At 37.1% G+C, this 24429-nt stretch overlaps 1 protein-coding gene across 2 annotated transcripts in view; it reads left to right on the forward strand.

Annotated features, from left to right (window-relative positions):
• Positions 1-24429, forward strand: part of gnao1a (guanine nucleotide binding protein (G protein), alpha activating activity polypeptide O, a) — an 80013-nt gene that overhangs the window by 44765 nt on the left and 10819 nt on the right. The window contains exons 4-7 of one of the 2 annotated variants that reach the window (XM_083552721.1): positions 4787-4947; positions 14732-14860; positions 20459-20588; positions 24232-24385. In XM_083552721.1, the coding sequence (XP_083408847.1) occupies positions 4787-4947; positions 14732-14860; positions 20459-20588; positions 24232-24385 (574 nt within the window). The remainder of the gene's footprint in view (positions 1-4786; positions 4948-14731; positions 14861-20458; positions 20589-24231; positions 24386-24429) is intronic. The other variant, XM_083552720.1, reaches the window with a different exon arrangement.

A 24429-nucleotide genomic window follows, 5' to 3' on the forward strand; every position in this document is an offset into this window, starting at 1 on the left:
AGAAACACTCCATAACACATAATTAGAGCTGCAACTTATGATTATTTTGATAATTGATTAATTAGACGAATTTTTTTTTAAATAAAGTTTTGCTAATTACAACTATTTAAAACTTTAATTCAGTGTATTATTAATAAAAGTGTACTTAAAAAATGCAAAAGCCACATATTGAGTTCAACTATCTTGAATTTTGGCATTTTATAAAGCTTATAGTGGTTGCTTGTGGAGGAGTACATGGGGGATTTCTCCTTAAACAAATTCACTCATTCTGGGTTGTTTCTTTCCGTAGAAAAACAACAACAAAAAAAACAGCATTTAAGTATGCAATATGTGTAGCATTTGTATTGTTTTTAATTATAATTGCAGATGGCAAGTTGACAACCATGCAAAAAAAAATTATAATGATATATATACAAGTATAAAATATAATAACATCGTTTTGTTAAAAAGAAATATGCATTTTGTTCATTTTTGAAGATATAAGCATGTAGAATATATAATATAATACATTGAAAACAAGCATTTGAATAGTATAGTAAAGCTGCAGTAAATCATGTTTAAAAAACAGAGAAGATAACTTGTAGTAGACAAATGCTATTTTTTGAAGGAGAATTGAAGGAAACGCAGCAAGCTAACAGGCTTTATTGGAAAAAAAAAATGCATAAGCATTCTCTGAAAACCACGAGTGACTAAAAATTTAATTGTTTACTGCCTCGGTTATTTGCTGCTTTTAGATTGTGTTTGTTCTCACCGTTTTTATTTGAATCCATCACTGTGTCACGAGCGAGCTGATTGCGCAACCTGATGCTCAAGAGTCACGACAGAACGGATCCAGTGCGACTGTCCCGAAGTAACATACAGTTTACACAATAGCACTTCATTAAACTTTACCATTTTCACATGAGGATTATGCAGTTTTTGCCTACCGTGCTGATGTTTCACCATCATCCTGCTGCCGGTTGACCCTGTGCTTTCTGCCCTTTTGCAGCGACTGTTATATCTTACCGTTGCGCTAAACCCGTTCATTGAGTAGCCCAACTAATCGATAACATTCGTTGACAACGAATTTCATTATTGATTATTATTTTATTGATTAGTTGTTGCAGCCTTAATATATATTACACTTTTATATATGTGTATGGTCTGGCTGTGTGATTTTGTGCTGAGGCAGGAAATAGAGTTCTAACTATAATCTCTGCATAACTGTTCTTGATAATGTGAAAGTAAAGACACTTCCAGTGCTGTTTCCCAATGCTTTCCACTACAACATTTTTGTCCTGACATCAGGACTTGTTTCTGTAAGAAATCGCATACAGCATTGATCCTTTTCCAAGTGCTTGACCTGTATCAGCACGCTCAATTAGCATGCCCCTCATGTGGGAGTAGATCTGAGGATCCTCTGCAAAGTTATTGAGAGAGCAGCATCACCTGTGACAGTATTGACGTGGTGAGGAGGATTAGTGCTGTAACACTGAATAGATTCTGAGTTTGGACTCACATGACATGCAAAGATGCAACAAATTATTTTACTTGTCCTTTATGTGGACACATGTTTTGTGGATGGATTACATGTGTCTATTTAATTAGTTCTGTGATGGCCAGTATGCGATCTTATGTTCAAATGATCAAGTCTCTGCAACAAACTTCCTGTGCTAACTCAGAACAGGTGCATATGAACACAGAAGGATAATTATGGCTATGAAGATTGAGCTGAAATCTCTGCTGGCTTGTAAGTGCAGCCAGCATCAGATTAGTTTCCATTGAAGACATTTACTTCCAGGAAACTGAGGGGAATATCAGCTCCATATTGCAGCGCTGAAAGTAGTTACTGATTTCATATGACAGTTCAATAAATTGTGCATCAAAGAGCATGGGTTTGGTTGTTGTAAAATTAAATGTGTTTTTCACGTACATCAATTATTGCCCTTACTGTGACAAATTGCAGTGTGTTTAAGGCTGGGGTAAACAGGGTGAATTAGGAATCTCACAGATCCGACTCTCTAAAATCCTGAAACCTCTCACGTCTTGAATTAATGACAGCTCTAAGGGCCAGGTACAAGCCAGAGAGAATGGGGCCTGTCTTTTATCAGCAGTTTCATGGTTTTATCACGGAAAGCTGTCAATCAAGTGTCAGGGGTGGGACTATATTATTGGGCGTGTTTGTATTGGGAAGTGACTTCACTCACAGTCGAGGACCAAGAGGGGAAATGCCAGTAATGGACGTTTTTGCATAATGTTTTGGACAGTGGAGGAAGTCGGTGAAATTGTGAGGACATTATGATGCTTACGCCGCAAGTTGAAGACAGTTCATACTTTTACAGGTTACCTCTTACTCAGAAGCCATTTAGTTTTGGACAGGTTAATGCAATTTGAAATTCCTTTTGAAAATTCTAAAATAAATATATAAAAAATATCGTTCCATTGAGAATTTTGTGGTAATTTATTTGTTTTTGGTAAGAAAAATGTAACAAAGATTGTGATTCGAAGTTGTTTGCGAGCAGCATTGACCAAGAAATTGATTTGGATTTCCAGTGATAAAAAGTTTGAAAACACAGTAGTTATATTGAGATGAGATTTGGTGGAACTGAAAAATCCTGACAGTGGTCAATACGATAAATAACCTTTTAAGTATTCTCTGTTGTTGGCCATTATTTCACAGTGCAAACACTGTTAACTTTTAATCACTCAGCCACAGCCTCCACATTTACTATTTATAGATGGTAAAAGCACCTTTATAACACCTTCATGTTTTTGTTAAATTATGTTTGCTGACCTTGCGAACATATTACAGTAATTACAGCTCTACTGTGGCAGCTGTTACCATCCATAGTACATGCAGGTAGGGAGTGTGTGTGTGTGTGTGTGTGTGTGTGTGTGTGTGAGAGAGAGAGAGACACACACACACACACACACATAGGAGTTCTAGAAGGTTTAATCCTGCTGAGTTCAGAGGACATCCTCCCAAAGGTCACTCTCACCAGGGGAGGAGGAAAGGGAGCCTCGCCCAGCCAATCACGCGGGCTCCTGCTGACCATTCGACCGCCTGTGGCACTGCTGTTTAGATGGATGCTCTATCATAAGTTGCTGACTAGTCATATGATGGACTCCATTTTGGCCACTATAACTGATTAGAGCTTCGAAATTTGTCGTTGTTTAGGGACTTATCTGTTACTTTAACATTTAATGGTTATTTGTTCAGTAAGAACTGTACAATCCCCCCTCCCCCTCTCCCATATTCCAGTCTTCTCTTTAGTGTTTATATGGTCCAGTTTTTCTCACAGGAAACAATGCAGAAAGTAGAGACTCCTGACTCCCCATCCTCTCTCTTTTCTTGCTTTTCAGTGTGAATCACTTACCCCAGTCCCTCATCCTCTCTCTCTTTTCTTCTGTGTGTTTCTCACACTCTTTGCATTGGTCTTTGAATTGATAGTTGGATTTGAGGAGGGAGGCTCAACCCCCTTGATAGCAACCCCTTGAGGGCTGTTCTCATCTTTGTATTACACAGAAGCTAAAAGCTAAATGCTTCTTTCATGGGTTAGGATAGTACTAAAGAAGAATAGCAGAAAGTAAAGGAAGTGTTTGCTGTAAAGCCGCAAAGTGCTATTGAGCGCGACCCAGGAAATATGAGTGGCAATTATTGGAAGCAGGAAGTGAGGCAAAAGTTTAAAAGGTGAGTGTGGATAGCCTACTGATTTGACTCACCTTAAGTGGCTCATGGATACACACAAGGTTATCAGTGACTATTTGAGTCCACAGAGAGCGGTGGGTTTGAGAACGTGTGTTGACATTTCTCCTCCTCCTTTATACCCCCTGACCTATCTGCTGCTGTTCACTAGGCACCTGGGATTTGAGTGGCAGATAGGAGATATAGCTTTGTTTGGGTGGATTTGCCGATTAATTCAATAAAAATGATAATAATAATAATAATAATAATAATAATAATAATAATAATAATAATAATAAATGACAGGGCCTGCATCTGTCGGTCCACGTTTCTCTACTTTTGTCTTTATACATATACTTACCTAGTTCTGTGTGTGATAGACATTCTATGTATGTTCGAGTCTCAGATTCACATCACAGTATGGGCCCACAGGAAGCATGTGGGGATTAGTGGGCTAGAAAGTAGTGGCAGGGATCACACACAAGCGCGCACACACTCATACATGCACAGCTCGGTCTTAGCTTTAATTGCCTTAATTCCTGGTGCTGCAGCTTCTTTCTAGTGGGACTCGACACAGAGCATTAGTGTTCCCAGCAGCTGTGCTAAAAGGGCAAATTTATAATGATGTTTGGTAAAATCTGCTCTAAGCTCGGCTGTACCTGTTCTTCTCCTGCACTAATCTTTATGCAAAAAAAAAACAAAAAAAAAAAAACACCTGATCAAGCATCAGTGGGTCGGCGTATTTAGTACCATGTTAAAACCGTGCACTCCTCACTGTCTGAAATAGAACATGAAGGGTGATGTTGTGCCCAGTGCTGAGACTGCTGTTCATCATAACTCAGTCATCACTGTTTGATAAGATCAGTATTACATACAAACACAAATGGAAATGTTGTTCTACCTCTTCCAATGATGCTGGTCTTTGTTTGGAGTAATCACCGTTTTGGGCCATGTGTTAGATGTATAAAGTGGGCCTTGTAATGTTTGTTTAATGCAATCAAGTTTCTTTTGTGTGTGTAAGAACATTGAACATTTCTTTCTCCATTTCAAGCTATCATGGGGTTATTAATTCGATTTTCTAATGATCCCCGGTTCGAATTTGTGTGTTTGTGTTCTCTGCAGGCTGATGCCAAGATGGTGTGTGACGTTGTGAGTCGCATGGAGGACACTGAGCCCTACTCTCCTGAGCTCCTGACCGCCATGATGCGTCTGTGGGCCGATTCAGGCATTCAAGAGTGCTTCAGCCGCGCCCGTGAGTACCAGCTCAACGACTCAGCCCAATAGTGAGTACTTTTCTGTACATTCTTCTGATTAATAATTCATATGTTAATGATGCATGATTTTGTGATCAAAATAAGCAATATAAAATGTCTCCAATGATTCACAGGGGTACATCTATGAGGAGCATATCTCATGTATGCATATCATTTTACAAATCGATTTCTGTATTTATATACCATCCACTGTTTTACAGTTTGTGCCTGCATCACTGTTGGGTATTGGATCCCTCTACGCAATTAATACAGTATAATGGAATTGTGATATTTGTCGTCGCCTGCCATTAAACAGCTGAAAATTGAGAGATCTATGTTAATGTCAAAACAACAGATACAATTACATTTTGTGCTCAAGAAACATGACTTGGTGTGCATGGCGACTAGTGTGGGGTGGGATGCTTGAATGGAATAGTGCTGAAAGATGTGACTCAGCAGTAATCTTTGATCAGGCGCTGTGGTTTGCTTTAATGGCCTGGGAAGCTAGTGCTTATGGAAAGCACTATTTAGAAGAAGACAAATTACTCCTTCATAAAGATGCTAGTTGAGATTTTGCCAGTAAGCAGGAAATGGGAGGAGGATGCAGCTTAATGCTCAAGATTCCCTAAAAAAAAAAAAGACATTAATTTCTCCAAACCTGATGTCAGCACCGACCATTCATCAGAGTCTCAACATTATTTCTTCATATTTGTGGTTTGAGTTAGTCAAATAAGCGTTTAGGAATAAACATATTTAATGTATAATTTTTCTCTATTACTTTACGTGGTTAGGGAGCAGGTTGAGAAGAGCCTGGAGAGGTGGAGGTACGCGCTGGAGAAAAGGGAAATGAAAGTCAGTAGGAGTAAGAAAGTACATGTGTGTGAATGAGAGGGAGGGCAGTGGAGTGGTTTGGTTGCAGGGAGGTGAGGAGAGAAGGTGAGGAGTTCAGGTACCTGGGGTCAACAGTGCAAAGTAATGTAGAGTGTGTTAGAGAAGTGAAGAAAAGAGTGCAGGCAGGGTGGAGTGGGTGGAGAAGAGTGACAGGAGTGATTTGTGATAGAAGGGTATCTACAAGAGTGAAAGGGAAAGTTTATAGGACTGTGGTGAGACCTGCGATGTTGTATGGATTAGAGACAGTGGCATTGAGTAAAAGACAGGAGGTGGAGCTGGAGGTAGCAGAGCTGAAGATGTTGAGGTTTGTGTTGGGAGTGATGAGGATGCACAGGATTTAGAAGTGAGTTTTTTAGAGGGACAGCACATGTGGGACCTTTGGGGACAAAGTAAGGGAGACCAATTTGAGATGGTTTGGACATGTGCAGAGGAGGGACATGGGGTATATCGGTAGGAGAATGTTGAGGATGGAGCCACCAGGAAGGAGGAAGGCCAAGGAGGTGAGGAAAGACATGCAGGTAGTTGGTTGTGAAACAGGCAGATGAAGAGGAGAGAGTGGTATGGAGATATATGATCCGCTATGGCGACCCCTAAAGGGAGCTGCCAAAAGAAGATGATGATGACAACTTTACACGGTTACTTCTGAGTCACCTAAATACACACTGTAGCTCTGACACAGCAATTGTACCTCTAAAACAGTCCTAATTATGGATCAGTGTTCACTTTGTTAGTTAGCCGTAAACTACATAGTATTAGATATTATGAAAAATTGTAATTATGTGCAAAACAGCAGTTCATGTGTCCTTGACAGAGCTGTGGTGGTGCAGTAGCAATTAGCAGCAATAACATTGAGACAGTGGTGATGTGTAAATTATGAGCACTGTTTTTTTAAATTTTGGAAACGATGAGCACTTAAAGGTGAATTTGACACTTTAGACACAATCGCACTGCCATACAGAAAGTTTTCTTATGTTGTAGAGATGGAACTTGACATACTGGCAACATATGATCACTAAACCTGCAGATAGCAGCCATTGTTTTGGTTGTCAGCTGTCTTGAGGCTTACCTGTTTCCTGTTTGCTTTTTTTGATTAGGGTAAAAATAGAACAGACTGAAATCAATGATGAGAACATAATCAGGCAGTGTATCTTTTTAATGCAGCCCATTTTAGAGGTAACAGCTACCCCATATATTGATCGTCTTCCATTATATTTGGAATTCTTTTCATTTTGGTCAGTGAACAGGGACGTGCCTCTTAAAGGAAGCAGAGCAGAGTTGTCACGGAGAGAGACAGAGCACATTGAAACGATCACGTTTCCAGGATTTTAACAGTGTCAAAATTATGCTCAGCTCTCATCTCAGATTTACAGGTTTTTGAAGGAAAGGTAACAATTCTAGTTTATTTTTATTTTTTCTTAATCAGGTAGATGTGTGAACAATAACCATATCTTACTAGGACCAATTGCTGTGGCTAATTGTATGACTTTAGTTAACTATTCATTTTCAAGAAGATGCCACATGGCTTCTTTTTTTTTCGATACGGTAAAGCTAAGAAGCAGTTTAAAATTATATGGAGCGATTTGGTATAACAACTGCAAATTGGAATGAAGACAGTAGAGCACACGAGATTTTCTGTCTGATTTATGGCATTCTAATTGCAACACCGCTGGAAAAAAATTTCCTTATGGCATCTTCATTGCCTTGCATTGATAAAATCGCTGAATGTATGAACTTACCAGCACTTTTTTGATTAAATTCAAAGACTTGCTAGGTCAGATTCAGATGTTGCTAAAACTATGCTTTGTTCAGTACATAATGCACTGCCATTTTTGAGTCTGCCAATTTGTAGTGCCCCTGAAAGATATTTAAAATTACTTTATATATAACTAATCTATTGAGTATATATTAAAAGCTGAAATTGTTATGTACTGTGAAAATGCAATTCATTCAATGAATGCTTAATCTAAATCAAGGCAAGGGTGAATTCAGTGCCTACCCTATGCAACACTGGTCCGTCACATGGCATTCATTGCATTAATGCCTAGAACAATTCATCATTAACAAACCATCTATGTTTTTGGGAGCTTATGATTGGGTAAATGACCTTTGAGCTCTAAAGCAGCAATTCCATTTGCCTGTTCCACCATGTCACCTGTGAAGATAATATTTCTCACCAAGATTTGTTCATCACCTGCTTGCTGGTAGCTAATGCACCAGTCATAAACAAATGTAAAAAAAAATATGCATATATTTGCATCATATGCAAAAAGAAACTAAACAAAAAAAACCTTTTTCCGAAGTATTATATAAAAAGCTTGCACATTTAACAATTTTGATTTTTGAGCAGTGCAGTACAAAGCACAGCTGCCTCAGATTTCTGCTCACAAAATGTATTCATCCAGAATCAATCTTCAATGCAAAACTGCTGAGTATGGCAAATTTCACTGAAATAAATTTTTATCTTGCTTACAGAATTGTATTTGATAAAACATTCAAAAATTATTAATTATTTGTGTTAAGCAGTACTATTTGTAAGTGCCTGGAATCTGTGTTAGTGAGAGCATGGATAATGTGTACACACAGTCAGGAAGGTGCAGAAAATGGGCAAGGAGAGAAGTGAGTACACACAATTTTCCCCTTCAGGGTCTTTCTGCCTTAAGTGCATGGAACATAACATATTTCTCCTGATGGCCCATTTAGTCACAATGGTCAGGTTACTCTTTACTGTACATGTTCAAAAGAGGTGGTCTTTAGGACACGGTCGGTCGATCCTCCTTTCAATCCACAGGATGGCCAGCATGTAACACACTGTGACAACCACTGTTTCACAATGACCTTCATATGACCTGAGTCTGTACCCTGCACAGTGGTGCTCTCCCCCTAGTCTGAGGCCATATATCTCTGGACATTTTCAATAGGAACTTTTCAAGTACAGTTGAAGAAATCAGTAGATGACCTGGGCATGCAGCTGCTTTCCTGCTTCCCACAGGATGTGCTAGAGTATTATAACAAGATGTCTCTGGCTTGATGCCCTATTATCGTTTATCCTTCACTGTAACTTTCCATTGTTATCGGCGTTAGCTCATCTCCAGCGCTGTACTTCACTTTCCATTTGCACCTTTGTAGCTCTGCTTTCTCTTTTTGTCTCATGTTAATTCTGGTTATTCTTTTGCTTTCTTTGATGTCTGTCACTTATTATTAGTCCATCAATGGTATGATGATACAGGAAGTGTGGCTTGATGACATATCTGATATTTTTAATTAAATATTAAAATTGATATTACAGTGATGAACATTACAATCTGTTCTTATTTGTGGATTTAATGGATGTCCTCATGTTGTTTTGTAAAATTCTTTAATGTTTGTGTTGTTCTTTCTCAGTTCAGCCTCTATTCAAATCTCATCTGTTCCTAATCTCTTATTCCCTGATTCAATAATCTGTTATTTCTCCAATCACAGGGAGTGCTTTCTTTCTCTCTCTCTCTCTCTCTCTCTCTCTCTCTCTCTCTCTCTCTCTCTCTCTCTCTCTCTCTCTCTCTCTCTCTCTCTCTCTCTGTCTCTCTCTGTCTCTTTCTGTCCCTCTCTCTCTCTCTCTCTCTCTCTCTCTCTCTCTCTCTCTCTCTCTCTCTCTCTCCCTTCATCTCACTCTCTTTGTGCTGATGGGAAGCAGCAGACAGCAGGCTGGCTGCTGAGAGGTGTTGCCAGGCAGAGCACTCAAGAGGCAATAGAGGGAGGGAGGAGGTAGAACAGAGCGAGACTGAGAGAAGAGAAGTGTGTATGTGCGGGTGCGTGAGGGGGAGGGGTAGAACTGGCAGGCAGCCTGACTGAAGAGCCATACAAGCTTCCCATATTAAAAGGAGAGGGGTCACAGAATAACCACATCCCTGTTATAACCAAAACCATCAACATGAAATGCTACACATGCCCATGAGACTAAACTAAAATAGTGCTGTGTACACCTTAAATTGCAATTCATTCAGTATGCTGAAAAATGGATCCAGGTTTTCTCATCAGAAAATAATAAGTCCTAACATAACCTGATAGCAGTGATTTTCATTAAAGCTGTTATGTTCTAACAATGCTTGATGTTGGTGATACCTTGTTTCACAACAGCATGGCATTGTTCCCTAATTTATTATGTAAATATTCATTAATAATAATAAATACGCCATATGTTTGTGGTAACAGTTTGGGTGGGGGACAAAGTTGGAGGCACACAATAGTATGGGATGTCTTTGGATGTTCAAGTTAGAAGACCCAAACCTGTTCCAGCATGACGATGCCCCCGTGCACAACGCCAGCTTCACAAAGATATGGTTTCCTTGGTTTGGAGTGGAACATCCTGAGTGCTTTTCTAATGAATTAGAGCAATGACTGCACCCTAGGCCGACCCTGCTTTGCTAATGACCTTGTCAAAAATCTAGTGAAACATCTTCCAGAAGATCTGCCCAGGCTATTGTAAAAATGATGCTTCAGAAAGCACATACAAATCTTATGGTCAGGTGTCCACAAACCTTTGTCTATATAGTGTACATTCCTTTCTTGAACAAGCCAAAAAAGTCTGTGTCTCACATGGATGGTGGGTGGGTGGTTTAGTGGATATTGTTGACTTGGGTGATATGTTTCATCAGCTATGGCCCACAGCCAGCCATCATCTCGTTGCCTTTAGTTAATCTTCAGCATTTGTTATTTCTAAAACAAGGCGTTTGATTTTAATGCCCATGTCCTTTTTTAATGTGATGACCGAAGGGTAGTTTATAAGCAGGTCATCTGAAGAATAGATTAGCAATATATCCAAATATATCCAACAATCATCATTCTGGAGGAACACAGTGCTGTAAATGATACTTGTACCTGTGACATACGTGGGTGTCATAACTGGTCCATTAGTTTTAATTTATAATCCAGATATAAACTGTAGCAACAGCACAACATTTACAGTAGCATATTAATTGCTAAGATTTCACCTTCGTCAAGTCAGTGACCTGAAACTTTCTGTTAAAGTAATTTTTAAAGTTTAAAAAAAAGTAATGCTGTTGAAAGGTTAAAAAACTTGACCTGAACGGCGTGTGCGCTTCACTGAGCATAGGGCTAAAGGAAAATAAACTAAAACACCAGAAAGTACATCTCAGAACAGACAAAGTGCACATGTGTGCATTCCCCATCTCACACCATGTTTCTGACAGTGAACATTTTTGCTGAAAGTTTATGATTATGGTCGAGATTATGAGGATGTTTGTGATGGTGATACATAATCAACAGTGTTAAGAGATTAAAGCTAGGACAGGCAATACTTACTGTCATTTAATGATTTTCTCATTTATATCTACACCCCAGTAACATAGGTTGAATGACTGTGTGTGAACGTTAGTTTGACTGCCATCGTACTTAGCTCACTTTTTACTCAACAAACTCTGTTAAAATACTTTGAGATTTGCGCTCTTATAAAACATTACTACATGAAAAACAAACGACCTAAATAATGCGATAAAAGGATTTTACCATAGCAACCGCTATTCGAGCAGTACATGATAAACATCATATCACCCACGTACGTGCACAACAACATTACCTGAAGTCCCTGATGTGTATTTGCATTATTTTATGATTGAACGATTGGCTTAATACGTAAATAATCAGGTGTAAGTATTTATTAAAGTCACCGGTAAATCAGTGTGTGTGTGTGTGTGTGTGTGTGTAATGAGAGAGAGAGAGAGAGAGAGAGAGAGAGAGAGAGACATTAACAAATTAGTGTGCAAATGTCTTTGTTTTTCACAGAACTCTCCCCAATGGTTAACTAAAATTAACTCTATTCATGGAAATGCAGTTTGAGTTAGGGGTTAATATGAATGACCAAATACCTCACACAGATAAAAAAAAAATAGCAGCAGTCAGAACAAAGGGCTTTCTGTTTTTATAGTACAGCGCGGTACACATTTGCCTTTGGAGGACTATTTGTTAATAAACAATATATGCTAAATATCGTCAACTGCTGGAAGCCATACGATAGGTGTCGTAACAAGAATGCTAAGGTCAAAGTGACAAGAAAAGATGCAATAAATATCAAATGTAAAAAAGCTACTAAGGGGAATATACAGTTCAAAAGCTTGGTTACTTTCTTAATAGTTTTTCCCTAGATTTTAATTTTATAACCTGTGCTTAAGAAAAGCTTTAGAATTTCCTAACATTACTTTTTAAACAAATATATATAAACATTATGTAATTTCAGTATATTCATTTAACATGATCATTTAATATGTTAAATGTTATGATTTTGTAAAGAAAAATAAGTGCTAGTCAAGTATCAACTGTGGGCAATCTGTAAGATGCTCTGTAAAACCTAGCGGCCAATTTAATTATAATTCTGCTTGACACTAAACTGAATTTGTAAAGGCGGATAGTTGTCATGCATACATATTGACTAACCTATTTAATCTATTACGGTCATTGCTCTTTATAGTACATTTTATTTAATTCAGAAATGTTAAAAACCTTTCAAAGGAATCTTTGCTTTAGAACATTTCTTTGTGTCTTGTACAAGTAAGACACAGTACTGTATGGTCTGACATCAGCTAATCACAGTGTGAAATGCCATGTGATTGTAGGCGTCCAGCTTCTGTCATATGAGCAAACTTCATGATGCAGTTCTTAGGTAGACATGAAAGAGCCTCTGCCCTTATGCAGCTCTATGGGACACAAGCTCACAGATTAAACATTAATGGTTTTCATTTAGCCCAGTCTCGGGTAGAGTGCCCTCTGTGGTTGATGCAGTGCATAGCATTGCTGAAGGCCCTCTTTTGGGAGATTCAATTTACAATAAGATATTTGGTCGTTGGGCATTAAAAAAAAAAAAAAAGCACTGCAACAGCAATTTCACTATTTGCCTGCTGTTCCCTCACTCTTGCATTTCCATCAATCTGCTTTCTTGCTTTTTTTTTTTTTTTTTTTTCCTGCCCCAGGTCTTCAGGGACAGAACCTAATGAGCTGCAGTGGGGCTACAGAGTCACAGTGCAGCTGCAACTGTGGCCGCTTAGGCACAGCCCATGGCGTATTACCTTAACTATGTTATTAAACAGTGATCACTTATTTATTAATGGCTGATACAAACACACTCTCTCCCTCTGGACGCATTGGTGATCTTCAGCTCTGCTGCACATTTACATGGTAATTTAGGGTGAGGTGCAGGTGGATAACGTGTCATTTTGAGACAACCGTGCTGGTGGAATGTTCGCACATCTCTGCTAAATTCTGCATATGCCCCAAGAGTGAATGGCTTTTAAATCGAGAAGCACACCAACAGATTGAGAAGGAGAGAGAAAATGGATGTCTATATAATTCTTTTTGCACATCAATATTAAACACTGTCCATGTTTAATTCTGTTTGTTCAGCTTTACTGCTGTTTTGAATGTTCGCCTTGCTAGTTTCTCCCTATACAGTTTTCCAACAACTTTCTCAATGAATAAGATACCAGACACATATCTAGTGATCAATTTTGTTTCAGTAATTGTTACTCTGTAAAACTGCTTTGGGACAATGTCGCTTGTTGAATGTGCTATTCAAATTAAACTGAATTGAATTACAGGATTTACACTTACCAGAATATAATTGAGGAAAAAAAATAATTAGCCTTCCCAAGAGTTTGTTATAAACCTTAAAACATGATGATTAAAATATATCCCTTTCTTTGCTTAGCTTTTAGTCAGGTACCAGTAATTTTGACTATTTACTGCAGACAATTCCAGTGGCATATAAATAATAATAAATATAGTTACATATGTTACATACTTTGTTGTCTAATGTTAGCTAAGTCTCACATATACTGATCAATTGTATTGCATTAATGAAGTCAAATCTCTCTGTTTACTGTTTACTGAGCTTCTAGGGAACACTTGCACAAATAATTGTGTGGCACGTCTCCTGTTTTATTGGAGAGATAAAGCTTTTTTTATGTCATTTTTTTGGAGTATCTCTCATGTTAGCAGGGCTGTTAATATAAATGGTAAAAATTTTACTTCATATCATGGCAGTGTAATATCCTGTAGGGATAATAATATAGTTATATCATACGCAGCCAGGTATAACACTAAGCAGGTACATTACTTTTATTTTTAGGCTGTGTATGTTGACCTAAGCATCCTTTACATGGTATAAAATTTGTTAATTACATTCTTCTTCTTTTTCTTTTGGCTGCTCCCAATAGGGGTCGCCACAGCGGATCATCAGTCTCCACACCCCTGTCCTCTTCATCTGTCTCTTTCAAAACAACTACCTGCATGTCTTCCTCACAACATCCATAAATCAAAATTAGTTAATTACATTATTTTCTGAATACTGCAGAGTGGTGACTGTAAAAAAAAAAAAAAAAAAAAAAAACTCCAAACAGTAATGATTAAATATTTTTCTTTTTCCACTTTTAATGTTGCTGCAATTCTGATCTCAGCCTTGTTGCATTTGTTAACTGTGTAAAAAAAATTTAATAAAAAGGACATGAAAGATAGCATTTTGTCAATAAACAAGTCTGCTGTCCATCATTTTGTTCTAAAGCTCAACCATTAACAATTCTGCACCAGTTCTATAAGTCAGAGCTCCCTTGAGACCAATATTGTGTCTTAGTGTGCCTCTAACGTACTACTGTACTTCATCACAAGCACTGCATTGGAAAGTGATTTTGTTTTATTAGTGCAGGGATAACAGATATATGGGCCATCAACAAGTAACTATTGTAAAGTGAGAGTTGGAAGGTTTTATAAGGTTATACAGTATATTTATTTCAGTTGACATCATGGTGTCTCTTTTTTGAGTCATTCACATTGATTGCGTGTTGTGTTATGAGAACTTTGTAATGATTTTTTATTTTATTTATTTTTTTGCTTTGTTCAATTCTTCAGACCTCCCTTTCTCTTTCTCTGTTTTTGTCCATAGTTACCTAGATAGTTTAGATAGGATTGGTGCTACAGACTACCAGCCTACAGAGCAGGACATTCTGAGGACCCGAGTGAAGACCACTGGAATTGTTGAGACCCACTTCACCTTCAAGAACTTGCACTTCAGGTGCGTTGCTTGTTCTGTGTTCTGTGTTATAGCTTGTGCACCCAGTGTTATTTTTCTCCAATACAGATTACCATCAAATTCAGTGTTTGAGCTTATTAACAGATAGGTTCCCAAATGCTGGCATGGTCCTATTTGCATAATCTAAGCGCCTTGAACCTCAGGTAATGCCACTTTTCTGCTTTTCCTAATGTGAAGTAACACAATAACACAAACATGTGACTGTAAGGGCCTGGAAAATAACAAGCTTTTGTTTAGTAGACACCTAGATTTCATTATTTACTTCATTATAAACCTCAAAACAGATTTTAACAGTGATGTGATACAGCACCGTAAATCTAACAGATTCTTTAAAAAAACAATTGCATTGCACAAAGCATAAAGAGGAGTCTGCTTTATGTAATAGTAACAGTTTGTAGTGCAGATCATATTAACAAGCTAAATTTCTATAGAATATTGAGTCTCATTCTTGTCAGGCAAGGAAAAAAAAAAATAATAATAATATATATATATATATATATATATATATATATATATATATATATATATATATATATATATATATATATATATATATATATATATATATATATATATATATATATTTTTTTTCCTTGCCTGAAAAGAATGAGACTCTCAATTGTGCCTGGCTGAAGTAACTGAATATTTGAATGTGTTTCAAGGATATTATCTGATAATCTGATATTATCTATTATGTTCGAAAATCGGTCTTGATCTCCTTGCAGAGACTAATAGTATTCGGGCTAAAATATCCCAACAATTGGGAAAATTCATGATATTCTCAGGAAGCCACCTGCTGCATAAATTCCCTGAAACAATGTGCTGTTTGCTCATGCTTTAATGTGTGTAGCAGGACATGGTCAGTCAGGAAAGCAGGATATAGTCAAATATGTCCATTTAAGGGAGGACATATTTTTTTGTGTTCATGTTGTGTATTCCCAGTTGTTTGAGTGGAAGATATTAATGAAAGCATTTGTATACAGAAACAGGGTTCATTTTAGCTTTGAGTGGGAATGCTGTTTATAGCATCTAAGTCAATATTTGAAGGATACACACTTCCCAAAGAAACTGGATGTTTTGGTTCAAACAAACATGCTGTGCAAATGCTATGTAGGGGCTTTGTAGCCTGATCACTGTTATGACTATTGGCAGTTTGAAATCAGTCTTATAGCAGTGTTGTTAACTATTACATTAAACTTTATTAATTCTTGTTAACCTTTATATAAAACAGCCCACTAACCTCAGCAGAGTAAATCTACACATCACTCTATCCAGATAAGTGTTTAAATGCCTGGTGAGACTTTTATACAGTATTATATGCTTATACGCACTCACTTAACACTTTTATTAGGACCACCTGTACACCTATTCATTCATGTAATTATCTTATAAGCTGACCATGTGGCAGCAGTGCAATTCATAAACTCATGGCTTTATATTCCAGCAGCTTTAGTTAATGTTCCCATCAACCATCAGAATGCAGGAAATCTGTGATCAAAGTGATTTTTGTTGGGTGCTTCTCACACAAACTGGTACATCAAACATCCAGTGAGCAGCAATTCTATGAACAGAAACGCCTTGTTACTGGCAAAAGAGACTGGCCAGTTTGAGTTGACAGAAAGGCTATAATTACTCATTATGTCTAGGAGAACAGCATGGCAGAATTCACATGTCAAACCTTGCGGTAGATGAGCTACAAGAGCAGAAGACTGTGTCTGGTTCCACCTCTGTCAGCCAAGAAAAGAAAGCTGATGATGTGGAGAGAACAGACTCATCAAAGAATAGAAAAATTAAGCCTGGTCTGATAAATCTCAATTTCTGCTAACCCACACAGATGAAAAGATCAAAATGTGGCACCAACACCATGAATTCATGGACCCAACCTGTCTTATGTTAACAGTGCAGGCTGGTGGAGGTGCTGTAATGGTGTGGGGAATGTTTTCTTGGCACACTTTCAGCATGTAAATAAATGTAGTCATCACTTGAAACCCATATACTGTTTAAGTGGTTTTTGCTCAGCAATTGCATTTACTAAGCAAAAAGTCATCTCAAACTGGTTTCATAAACATGGTGTTCCCAGTCAATAGATCTAAATGCAAAAGAACACATTTTGGGTGTAAGTAGAACAGGAGATTCGCAGCATGAAAGTGTATCTAAAAACTGTGCAGGAATTGTGTGATGCAATTTAGTCAACACTGAGCAGAATCTCACAGGAATGTTTCAGCATCTTGTGGAATTCATGGCACAAAGTATTGAAGCTGTGTTAAGAGCTAAGCAACCTATTCAGTATTAGTATAGGGTCCCTAATATGTTTTTGGTGTGTGTTTTGTAATTAGTTGCTATAGTTTCAGCATTAAGTATTATACAGAAACAATATAAAAGATCCTAAAACATTGTCAGTGTATTTTGGGAAGATCAATTTACTTATTCTGCAACAGTAAAACATCTGCATCTATATTCACTTTAGTACTTGTTTAAGCACTAAGCTCACCTTTATATAGATTGTTTAAGCAAAATTGCTAAAAAGGTAAAAGCACACAACTGTATGCTGTGCATAGTTAAAGCAGAACATTGAAGCATTTTGTGGCAAGTTTCAGAGCCACAGTTCATACCAAATCTACTTGAACCAGAACTAGCTTTGCCTCTGCCTATATCAATTTATATGATGTCTAGTGCTTGGTTTTAATACTGTAGGTTTACTCTCTTATGCAGTCACTATTAGTAATGATTTTATCCTGGTCTGTTTCATGGTTGATCAGAAACAAATTCAGGATCCAATCAGGGAAATCGCATTGCTACGCACTGTACCAGTACACCGCCCACCGTAGGACCACTAAGCGGTGATCAATAACATGCTATAATACTGCATATGTGTACAGCTTTTCTTCTGACAGTTTAATTCGACCTCAATGTTTGAAATATCACCACTACACAATTAAGTATAGGAGCTTTTTGTCTTCTCCTTAAGTAAGCGCCTCCTCAAGATCATTGTTGCAAAAAAACTTTTCTTCTGGCTGTTACAGCATAATAACAATATATCTAAACACTCCATACAGATTATTAAAAAGACATTTATTCTAAAAAGTCTATTCAACACAACAAAACCAGGATTAGGCTTATGTTTAAATGTCATGAGTGTGTTTTACCTCAGGTGATGTTGATGCTCATTAGAACTGAAATAAATGTTTTAACTTCACTAGAGAATGCTATCACTCTTCAGGAAAGTTTGTGAGCTTTATTAGGTTGAAACTGTTTTCCCAAGCTGCAATACATATGTGAAGTGACGCATAGATTATTATTAATAGTTTATTATTAATCCTGCAATAGGAGGGCAACACTGGTTTGTGCAAGATGCAAAAGCATGAAAGTCAGCAACATATTACTGTTCTGTATTTAAGACTGGTATTGCAAAAAGGAAATGCAAAACGTTGGATAGTTCACTGTAATTCAGTGATTTTAACAAAAAGTGTGACAGCTTGCAGAGCACATATAATACATTTTATGACTTTTTATGTTGCAGCCTCATTTTAAAATGTATGAAATCTTTTTTCATTCCAACACTCTATACCCCTAAATGACCGAGCAAAAAGAAAAGACTGAAATATCACATTTACCTAAGTATACAGACTCTCTGCTGTGACTCTTGAAATTCAAGTCACCTTAGAGATGGTTATACGCTTTGATTGGTGTCCACCTGTGGCAAGTTCAGAGGATTGGACATTTGACAAGGCACACACCTGTCTACATATAACAACTGAAAATGCATATTGGAGAAAAATCCAGGCCATGTGGTCAAAGGAACTGCATGCAGAGCGTGTGTGTGAGACACTGGGAAAATTGCATCAATGCAACACTTCATCTGTCTGGCCTCAGTGTGACATATTAGTCTGCTTCAGAGTGTTGCAATAATGGTTGATCACAGTTTGTCCTCATCACATAATTTAGAGCTCAACCATAGGGAGGTTCATCTCTTGTATAATGTCTCCGACATTTCTTTTGTTTGGCCATGCTGTATGAAGAGTCCAGGTTGTTCTTGATTTCTTTCTTCTTCTTATGAAGGCTGCTGTGTTCTTGGGAACCGATGCAACAGATATTTTTTGTAGCCTCCCCCATTTCAGATCCTAAACACAAGCCTCTGAGCTCTTCAGGCAGTTCCTTTCATCTAATAGCTTGGGTTTTTCCTCTGACAGGCTTTTTCAGCTGTAACACCTTATCTATTCAGGAGTGTGCCTTACCAAATCATGTCTAATCTCCTCAATCAGTCACAGATGGATTCCAATTAGTGTTGAACTATCTCTAAAATGATCCTGAGCTATGGGACACACCTGAGCGAAATCAAAACCTAAAAATTCATATGCCAGTGTGATATTTTAATTTATTATTTTTATAAATGTATCACAAATTTGTTTTTGCTTGTTATTAATGGGGTTTGTAGTACTGATGTGATTTTATTTATTTATTTATTTATTTATTTATTTATTTATTTATTTATTTACATTTTAGCACAAGGGTTACAAAAGAAGCAAAAGAAAAATGCTAAATTAAGCACACTGTATAATTTGACTACTTATACTATATATGACAGACATGCACACTTTAAAAATAAGGACTTGCTCCAGCTTTTCAGTACTATGCTTATGTAGAATTAGCTGTTAATCCTTTAAAATTTTAGTTCTCTTTACTTTGTGATGCTATCACCTAGGTGAAGAAAAACATCTGGAACTAAGAACATGTGAAATTATTCAGCTTTGCTATAGTTAATTGTGTGTGGCTTTGGACATGAGTGTAGCTATAGGCATCTTGTCCCTCTTTTTCCTTCTGTGATTTCAGATGTTTCTTCAGACACTGTTTTTAGCTCTTTCCCTGTCTTATCTCTCTCTCTCTCTCTCTCTCTCTCTCTCTCTCTCTCTCTCTCTCTCTCTCTCTCTCTCTCTCTCTCTCTCTCATCTACTTAATGCAGCTTTAAAAATGGAGGTGGCTGAAATAAATCTGTTAATTTATGCAAAGACTTTGCATGCCACAAACCAAACAGTGTGACTCTGAAATGCTGAGTTTTGCTCTGCATTGTGTGGAATTAGGCCTATTGTACAATATGGTCTCCACTCTGAGAAATCAGATCCATTAGTTCATAAGTTATTCATCAGTATTATACTGATTATGTTATTAAAAGCTGTTATTGGGAAACAAAGTAGGTTGGGACCCAATTACTCAAATCTAAACTCAATTTGATGTCTCAAATAAACAGTGTCATATTACAAGTATTGAACAAATTTTATAATTGCTTTCTTAATATGCTGGTTGAAACTTGAGTTGAGATAGAAGCCTAGTTACATAAAGATTCAGATGAATGAGTCTGATGTGATTTAAGCAGATCATGTAATTATGGAACCCTTTGAGAAATTAGTCACATTTATGTGGGGGGGACACAAATATATCCCTCAGATTGTAAATAATTAGAAATAGTTTAAAGCTTGTTCAAGTTAAACACTCTGAATACTGATATGTTTATGATAAAGATGCTGGAGGTACCATGTACAGTTGTGGTGGAACATGAGACCATGCTTTGTCATATATTCACAGGCTGTTTGATGTGGGAGGTCAAAGGTCAGAAAGGAAGAAGTGGATCCACTGCTTTGAGGATGTGACTGCCATCATCTTCTGCGTGGCTTTAAGTGGTTATGATCAGGTGCTGCATGAAGATGAGACCACGGTGAGAGAAATATTCCCTGCACACAGACTCTCCTATGACTTGCCACTAGATACACAGCAACAGATACGAATCATGCTTATTTTACATATTTTACAATAAAGACTACATTTAAACATTGTTTTATTAGAACTATGTATGCTACCTAAACAGATATTATTTTGGGTTGGTATTTGGGAATTAACTTTTTTATTATTATTATTGATTTATGTACAAATATAGATTTAAAACAAAACATCTACAAAATGATGCATGAATCAGCCACCATTATGTTCAGATAATAGAATAAGAATATATAGTTAAATACAAAAGTGTTCACAAAAATGTTTTTATTTAATATTTGATTTTATTATTTTATATTTAATTATATATTTAACAATTTTTATTGTCTAAATAACAAATCCTTGGTAAAGAAATTATCTAGGGGGAAGGAAATTATACCTTTTCTGCTTTATAAGTCCTGGTTCCACTCATGAGTTTGTTATTTGGGCTCCATGCGCTGCATCTGGTGGTGCAGGAAAACAGATAATGACCAAACTTTTATGAAAAAAAGAAATCCCCAGAAATATTCTATAAAGTTTTGGCAAATACACGCTAATTATTTTAGTGAATTTCCCTGTTACTGGCTTTTCTCTGAACAGTGTACTGCATATCCCCTTCACAGAAATGTCAAGAAGTTTGGAAAGTAGTTAGGAGTTAGAAATGTAGAGAATAATCAGTTGAGGCCTATTATACATTAAATTCCAATCATAGTCATACTGTATAAGGCATTAAAGACTATTTACTTCATATTCTAGGACTTTGTAATGATGTTTTAGTTGATTTAAGCATGTTTAGTAAATCTTTCCCTAGTGATTGTTTCCCGAAATAATGCACTAATACAGGGGTCACCAACCTTTTTGAAACTTAGAGCTACTTCTTGGGTACCGATTAATGTGTAGGGCTACCATTTTGATACACACAGTTTTCAGTTTGATCTGAAATAACAAATTTGCTCAATTTACCTGTTATTATATGTTATTACTAATAATTAATGATATTCATCTATGTGAAGACACTAATCATGTTAATGATTTCTCATAATAATTAACAATGATTTAACAAAGTAGGAAACGGCTATTTTTAGAAAAGGCCCATGGGCTACTCATGTGGTCCCGCGGGCACCACGTTGGTGACCTCTGCTCTAATAGTTCTCAGATTAGATATTTGCCATTCATACAGTATGCAGTCCCAGTGTGTCCTTGAAAAATTTGTTAACACTTACCTTATTAACATGATGCACATTTTATTTATTTATTGATAGATAGATAGATTGATTGATTGTTTTATTGTTATTGTATCTGATCTCAAGGTGACCACTAACAACGTTAAGTGCACACACAAAAAATAATACATGATGCTTTTTCTCAAGATTTTGCATGTGCTCACAATTCTTCTTTTTAAATCATTCCATCTCTCATGTCAGTTCAAAGAATATGCAAACATTACACTTGCCTCTTCACACTGACGCAAACAACTGTTAGATTAGTTCATTTGACTTACTTAGACTTATTTAGATGTTACAATTGCTGAGTTATTACGGAGGTTCACACCAATTGGTCCATTTGCCTAATCCAAATCGGAACAAAAGTATTTTTTTGGTTTTGCATTGCATAGAATTTTACAAACCAAAGAGTAAAACTGTAATTGTCGAGCTGTTATAAAGTTTTCAATAAATGATTAAATTTAATATTTTATTGTAATATTATAAATAACTAGCTCATTAAAAAAAAATTTTTTTTTTTAGTCTTTTCTCCAGATATATTTAAAACTGTGTATACTGTGTTTCTGTAGCCCCTTAGCAATGCTCTTTGGCCTTGTTTTGCATTTTAAACATCAAACTATGCAGCAGTGTTCAGTTCATATCCTGCAGTTGGGTCATTTCAGAGCTGATTCATGTGCTCACTGCAGTGTTCTCACACCAGAGTGTGTTGGAAAGTTGGACCTCTTAGGCGAACTCAGATGCCTTCTTTTGGTCACATACTAGGGTTTTTATGGACTCGGCTATGTATATACAAAAGCAGTCTTTGTTATACACTGACTTGATTGAATCCTTTTAGGGCATTCTTCAGATTTCAGTAACGAACAAATTTTAATAAAAAAAAATCATCAAAACTCTGCTATTAGAATTGCTTGTGAGCTTTTACTATTCAATGACTGCATTAGCTATACATCAAGCACAATCTACAGTCAGCTTTCCTGCAGTCTAAAAACTCAATTTATATTTATTACCTTCACTTTCAGGGAAAAAACAGATTGATTGTGTCAAAGCTACACAAGTCTTGAACTCAACCAGGGACACCTCAATGACACATCATCATAATATTTTAATAACTTCTGCTGCTTAAGGGGAGAAAAAAAAACACCTGAATTTATTGCTTTATGGATCGTAACAGGATTGCATGGATCTGTCCATTAGTCTTAATGCTGCTGTATTAAAGTGGTGGATAGAAGCTGAGACATTGCAGGAGATGGAAGCATTCATTATAAATTGTGGTTATTTATACATTGCTGAAAATGTACACATTTATGTGCTCACATTAAGCATACGTTTTACGTTCATCTTCTGTATATCCTGGTTTCTGGCTTCTGCCACATACTTTTGCTTCTATTTCAGAATTTTGAGGCCTTTTTTTGCTGTTTCTCTCTGGAACTTCTTTGTTCCTTACACTTTGGTGACTGGATCTGCTTAAGCTGTTTTTCCACACCAGCCATGCAAAATGTGTCTATGGCTGTTGACTGTGTATGTGTGGAGTGTGTATGAGGGAGGGTTGGGGGGGGGCTCAGGGCTGTTGTGATATGACGTCTCTGTCTGGTCGTGCTGATCTTCAGTGGCCACATGCCACCTCCTCTGCGTGTGCGTGTCTCCCTCCAACCATCTCAGCTCCTCTTCTGCCGTCTCTCACCACGGCTCTGCTATCTAACCAGTCGTCAAATGCTAAAAAGCAAAACTGCCTCTTCGGATGGCCTATCCACCAGAACATAACCACAGGTATGAACCCTACCCCCACTGCCACTGGCAAAAAGCACTGTAATGACTGAAAGCATCACTGCTTTTTGCCTTGTGTGCATATCCTGTTTGTGCATTCTGTTCATTTTAGTTCCCTGTTAAAAAGAAAGGGGGAAAAAAATCATTAATGTTTTATTCATAAACTATTGATAAATGGTCCTGGTCTAAATCATATGCAGTCTGTGTCCTCACACATTCTTTATTCATATTGCACTTATGATCAGTTTTCAGCTCTCATATATCTGATAAATTGTCCAATTCAGGACCATGTATTTAACACAGACACACATGCTGGAGGAATAATTACTGTAAATGCTCCCATGCTGTCCTCATTATTCTGTTATAGCTAACTTTCAATGCATCACCTTGCCTGGGGATGTGGCTTTCTTATTAATTAATTTACTTGCAAACTGGAACATTTCCTAATTTTTCTGATTTCCTTCCTTTCCTTTCACTGCTCTTACTGCCGTTTACAATATTCTAATAATACTGTGTTCTGATCATGTGTTCCAATAATAATGTGTGATTTTTCCTTGAGTGTACGTGAGTGTATGACTCCGAACAGACTGTCAGACACCTTGTTCTTTGATTCCACAGAACCGCATGCACGAGTCCTTGAAGCTGTTTGATAGCATCTGCAACAACAAATGGTTCACAAACACCTCCATTATTCTTTTCCTTAACAAGAAGGACATATTTGAGAAGAAAATAATGAAATCGCCCTTAACTGTCTGCTTCCCCGAGTACACAGGTAAAATTTTCACGCTGACAACATGCTGTTCTTTCAATCCAGTG

Source organism: Silurus aristotelis (assembly GCF_946808225.1).
Source record: "Silurus aristotelis genome assembly, chromosome: 10".
NCBI classification, from domain to species: Eukaryota; Metazoa; Chordata; class Actinopteri; order Siluriformes; family Siluridae; genus Silurus; species Silurus aristotelis.